Source organism: Ursus americanus, chromosome 3, assembly GCF_024610735.1.
Source record: "Ursus americanus isolate L20-20 chromosome 3, mUrsAme1.1.p, whole genome shotgun sequence".
Lineage (NCBI taxonomy): Eukaryota > Metazoa > Chordata > Mammalia > Carnivora > Ursidae > Ursus > Ursus americanus.
In genome coordinates, this window is record NC_142129.1 from 15,157,555 (window position 1) to 15,163,554 (window position 6,000).

General features: G+C 48.0%; 1 protein-coding gene across 11 annotated transcripts in view; it reads left to right on the top strand.

The window, feature by feature from the left end:
* The window catches only part of ATP6V0A4 (ATPase H+ transporting V0 subunit a4), a 76,612-nt gene extending 71,363 nt beyond the window's left edge, over positions 1 to 5,249 (top strand). For all 11 annotated transcript variants that reach the window (XM_045792551.2, XM_045792558.2, XM_045792559.2 and 8 more), the window contains 3 exons: positions 94 to 211; positions 3,337 to 3,508; positions 4,847 to 5,249. In XM_045792551.2, coding sequence (XP_045648507.2) covers positions 94 to 211; positions 3,337 to 3,508; positions 4,847 to 4,940 — 384 coding nt within the window. In that variant the 3' untranslated portion in view covers positions 4,941 to 5,249. The remainder of the gene's footprint in view (positions 1 to 93; positions 212 to 3,336; positions 3,509 to 4,846) is intronic.
* Positions 5,250 to 6,000: the final 751 nt, after the last annotated feature.

Here is a 6,000-nt window from a genome sequence, read left to right on the forward strand (position 1 = left end):
TGGCGCCATGTTTTATTCATCTGCGGATCATTAGTGATACCTTCCATGGAGGAAATCCTTAATGAAATTCGAATAAGGAACTCTCTCTTTCAGTTCAATTTCGGAGACATCTTTGTGCATCAAGCCATCCACACGATCGAGTACTGCCTGGGCTGCATTTCAAACACGGCCTCTTACCTCCGGCTCTGGGCCCTCAGCCTGGCTCATGCACGTGAGTGAGCGGCCCTCAGCGTCGCAATCGGATCTCCCCTGGGAAACAGGATCGAAGTACTTGCTGGGATAAGTGCCTTCTTGGATTATTTCTGGTGCTTCTTTTCTTAGGAAAAAAAAATGACTTTTTTTTTCATAGGTCTGACTTTATATTACTAGAGTGGTTACCCTCTGTATCAGTTTCCTATTGCTGCTGTAGCAAATTGGCACAAACTTAGCAGTTTACAACAATACAGATTTACTGTCTTATAGTTCCGGAATCCTAGAACCAAGGTGTCTGCAGGGCTGGGTTCCTTCTAGAAGCTCTAGGGGACGATCCATTTCCTTGCCACCATTTCTTGTTTCTAGAGGCCACCTGCATTTCTTGGCTCTTGGGCTCATCCCTCTGACACCTGCTTCAGGCTTCATGTCTCCAGTTTCTCGGGCTCTGATTGCCCTGCCTTCCTTTACTAAGGATGCAGTGGCCATAAGGACCTGCACCAAGGTTGCTAAAGCTGCCATGCTCTCTGGACTTCCATGTGTTTGCCCTGCAGCCCCCTTGCTTGAAATATTCTGTTTTAAGCAGGCTCCGTGGCCAGCGTGGAGCCCAGTGTGGGGCTTGAACTCTATGACCCTGAGATCCAGCCCTGAGTTGAGATCAAGAGTCAGACACTTAACAGACTGAGCCACACAGTCATCCCTATTCCTCTCTTTTTTTTTTTTAAAGATTTTATTTATTTATTTGACAGAGATAGAGACAGCCAGCGAGAGAGGGAACACAAGCAGGGGGAGTGGGAGAGGAAGAAGCAGGCTCATAGCGGAGGAGCCTGATGTGGGGCTCGATCCTGTAATGCCGGGATCACGCCCTGAGCCGAAGGCAGACGCTTAACCACTGTGCCACCCAGGCGCCCCCCTATTCCTCTCTTCTTTAACTTTCTCCTCACCTGGTATCTAAATCCTTCTTCAGAACTCACTCAGATGGTGCCTCCCCTGGGAATCTTCCTCCCTGGTCCCCAAGTCTGGAAGGTGCTTCCCTGGGTTCTCAGGGTGCCCCATCCTAACATGGATTGCAATTCTGTCGTGATTAACCTATCCCCCTACTAGACTATGAGCTCCTGGAAGGCAAGGTCCCTTTCTTCTTTCCCTGTGTTCCCAGCACCAAGCACAACGTGGAACTGAGAAACTAGGCCAAAGTGTGTGGTTGATGGGTAGAGACCAAAGCAATGAAAATGAGCCTGTTTATTGATTTATAGCAGAAATTGAAGTGCTCACCATTAGTCTTCACTGCTCAGGCTGGGTTCATTTCCTTGCATCAACTTCCACACATACACACGTACACGCTTCTGCATGCATACAGGTGCTTGGATGCATATATCTGGCCTGTAAGTCTCTGCACACACATACCCATGAGCACTTGCATGTGTTTACCTGTGCCCTGACATGCACTCACATGAAGTGGTTATCCAGGGACCCAAAGTGGATCTCTGAGGTTGTGTGGTCAGTGGTGTTGATGTCAGTCTTTAGCTCTGATCTCAGATGCGGTTTGGAGGGCTCAGGTCACAACTAGATAGGACAAGAGGGTCTCCTCTGGCCAGCCCATGCCCACTGAGGATGTAATTTGACTCCAAAAAATCCATATGGTTCATAGCTGCCTGGCATGGTCCACCCATTGGGTCTTTCTGGAATTTTCTGAGACGTATAGTTCCCACGGATACCTTCTACTTCGTGCTAACAAACTTGATTGAAAAGGTAGTTTGGTAGAGTGACAACAAATACTGATTCTGTTCTAGTTTCTGTTCTAGCACTTTTAGCTCAGTAGCTCAGGCAGCAGCTTAACCTGTGTGTGCCTTGGCTTTCCTGTGTGGTTCTCGTAGTTGGCCTGCTGTATTAGTCAGGCTGCGCTAGAATGTGCTGCAGTAACAACCACCCCCAGATCTCAGCAGCTTAAAACCAGAAATTCACTACTCTAGCACATCTGTGTTCATCAGTGCCATGCAGAGACCTAAGTTGAGGGAGGCTGGATTTGGACACATGCTTTAAAAATCACCAAGATGGGGTTATAAGGACGAGGTGAGAGTGAAACATTAGAAATTAAGCACCTGCCCTCCCACAGGTGTGGAGGGAGGTTCCCATGAGCTACTGTGAATGAGAAGTCTTCAGCAAAACGCCCGGTGGAAACAGATGGTGTGACTGTTGGACCCTGCTTGTTGGGATGCAGAGCAGAGGAAAGCAGCTCTCAGGGAAACTGAGGTTTTGCCATATCTAAGGGTCACGGGGAAGAGAAGCCACATGAGTTCCACAGCACAGTTCAGTTCAAATTGCTTTCAGTTCTTATTTCAATAATTTAGTAAATACAGAGGTGAAGAGTCCATCCCGACTCAGAGCACAGAGGAGTGGGTAGGAGTGTAAGTAGATGGAGGTGAAGCCGTTTCCACCATGAAGGACCCTGCGTTACTCTGGCTGAAAGCCACAGCTCAGGTTGGGGGTGGCACAGTACAGATACAGATACTCCTCCTTGTGCTCCCACGTGTCTGTCTTCTCGTCATGTCCTGGTGGCCTCATGCCAGTGACAGGCCTTGATCTCTCTGGGCATGCCACTGTGACCTTTTGGTTGGGTGACCTCATATCTCAACCCAACAATGTAATGATAGCTCTCTGTTGTCTCTTCTTATAAGGGCACTAATCCCATCATGAGGGCCCCACCCTTATGACCTGTCAAACCCTAATCACCTCCTAAAGACCCCATCTCCAAATGCCATCACTTAAGCGGGTAAGCCTTCAACATATGAATTTAAGGGGTGGGGAAGACACAAACATTCAGTTCATATCAAATCATATATGTAGTCTTTTGTGTTTCGCTTCTGTGGCATAGTGATGTTACTGGGATTTATTCATGTTGTTGCTGGTAGCTATAGTTTGCTCACTTTTGTTGGTGAATAACAGGCCCCCACATGTTTGTCATCGTGACAGAAACCCCTCCATTGTGAGCAAAGCTGCTATAGACGATCTCCTACAGGTACCTTAGGACCCACGTGCCTGAGTTTTCCACCCGAGAGCCGAGTTTTGGGATTCTAGGGTGTGCAGACCCAGGGATAGAATTTGCAAAGATAAACCCTGTGGTTGAGAACGTTTCTCTTGCTCTTACAGAACTGTCTGAAGTGCTCTGGACCATGGTGATGAACATCGGCCTTCGCCTGCGTGGCTGGGGAGGACTCATTGGGGTCTTTATCATTTTCACCATATTTGCTGTGCTGACAGTAGCCATCCTTCTGATCATGGAGGGCCTCTCTGCATTCCTGCATGCCCTGCGACTGCACTGGTGAGCACGGCTGCGCTGTAGAGGCTCCGTGTGTGCTGGAGAGAGAGGACGGGCCACGGGACCCGCCAGCTGGCTTCAGTCACCTGCTGGTGTAATATTACACGATGATGTATGTGCATTTGTGTGTGTGCACCCACGTGTGTGCGTGCATGTGTATGTGTGTGCGTGCACATGTGCGTATGTGTATATGTCTGCATGCATGTGAGTGTGTGCATTGTGCACGTGTGCACGAATATGTGTGTGCATGCGTGTGTGAGTACACGTGTGTGTGTGTGTGTGTGTGTGTGTGTGTAATGGCTGCCCTATAGTAAATGTTAGTTCCCACTTACTCGTTCTCTTTTAAATATTTGTGTGTTATATTACAACTGGCTTCAAGATAAGGGACACCTCCATCTACTGGTAAGTTGACAGATCTGACATAGGCTCACAGAGGCACGCTGAACGAACTGGGACTTTTGGTCCTTGTTGCTGAGTGCAGGAATTACAGCAATAGCACAGGCTCCTGACCCCTACAAAGCGGAAACAGAAGGAGGGTACCCGGAAGGAGGAAGGTACTCACAGGAGTCCCTTGACATTCACAGATGTGTCCACAGACTCTCAGCTATCACTAGGTTTACAAATATGAAAACATTTGTTGAAGCTTCTGTTTTTCTTCCAAGTACTGTCTTAGCCAAGAATCTTGAGTGTGTGTGCATACCCTTACATCCCACAAACTGTCTTCAGCTTTCCATCTCCCTCTGTGCCCACTGTTCATGAGCAAAAGTGTTGACACTCCACGTACTGAGTGGAGAGAATCACAGCATCCCCCCACCCCAGCTTGTAACATCGCTCTCCCCTGGTCGTTGAGGAAATGAACTCTGTAACATCGTCAAGCATAAAGAATCCTACATGGCGTCTGTGATGGAAGTGTAAGAACATTAAGTTAAGGTTCTGGGTGTTTTGCAATAACATAAGCCCCGCGATTAAGATCAGGATGGAGAAGACAAACCACATGTAACCGCGGGAAGCATTTCTCGTTGCTGGCTTGTGAGACAAGGCTGCCCGGCGAGGGCTCCTGGGCTTCTGGGAGCTGTGGGGAGGGTTGCTCTGCCGTGCTCTCAGAGGGGCTAGCAGACGCCTGGAGGAAGTCTACTGGGAGAGGACAGGAAAGGTGTAAGGGAGAGGCAAGAGAAGGGCTTTAAAAAGCCTCAGAGGATCCCTGTGGCGGCCACCAGCCTGAGTGCCTTCCTGCCCCCAGCTTGGTTTTGATTTTACAAATGTTTTGCTTCTTCCCTTCTGCCACCAGCCTCTAGCTTGTGTGTTTAATCTCGCTCTTTCTTGTCCCACCCCTCCCCCCAGGGTGGAGTTCCAGAACAAGTTCTACGTGGGGGCTGGTTACAAGTTTTCCCCTTTCTCCTTTAAATGCATCCTGGATGGGCCAGCCGAGGAGTAGCTATGGGTCCCGAGGCCTCCGGCTTCAGTCTCCGTGCCAGCGAGAGGTCAGCGTGTCTTCAGCGTCAGCCTGGGCGAGCCCATCAATGGCCTGATTGTTCTTGGCTCGCTGGAGGCGGGAAGCCATGTATATTTTACTTATAAGCCTTGGGATTTGATACAGCCTAACCATGTTACAGAGGAGCCGACCTCATGCTGGGCCATAATTGTCAAACACTAAAATGGGGAGGGCTACACGGATGTTTTCTTGCAATTTTGTAAGTATGATATTTAAGAAAATAAACTTCTGGGCCATTCCCTTCGTCTTTAAGATGTCTTTGTACAAAATTGTTCCATAAAATTTAGTATTGATAATTACAGGCCAAAGCTAAACAATAGAGGTACGCACACTAATTCCAGAGGATTATGTTTCGTTTTTTCTTTCATTTCCTGGTTCCTCAGACACCTTTTCTCTTTGCCTGGGGCTAAGCTTTGTAAGATTAGGAACTTTCTCACGAATCTTCACTGCAGGTGGGAAAGAAAGGGTAATGTTCTCTCTGTGGACAGGAGGGCGGGCTGGTGTGGCTCTCTGCACTGTTAAATCCTGTGGAATGAAGTGTGACAACATGACATCATCAGGGCTGCTGGATATACATTATGTTGCAGGAGCTGGAGAAAGAGATTTGAAGGCTTGAGAAAGTTCTAGAAAACAGCTTGCCAGAAAGGAGAACGCCAGACAGTCTTACCCTCTGGGTCTGTTGGCCCTGAAGTCATTTCTAAGGCTCCTGGATTGGCAAACTGCTAAGAGCTGGGTGTAGAGTAATATATGTGTCGTCAACTACTTACTCTGAGTGACCATTACCCAGGTTAATTATAGTCTTCATGGTAACTGTACCAGTAGAATTAAGCATTGTTAACATTGGTACAACACTTTACAGTTTGCAAGGCACCTAAAAAATTATTAATTTTTTTTTTAAGTAAACCTTGCCCTCAACGTGGGGATCAAACTCACAACCCCAAGATCCAGAGTCACATGCTCTTATGACTGGGTCAGCCAGGTGCCCCACAGGGCACTTTCTACA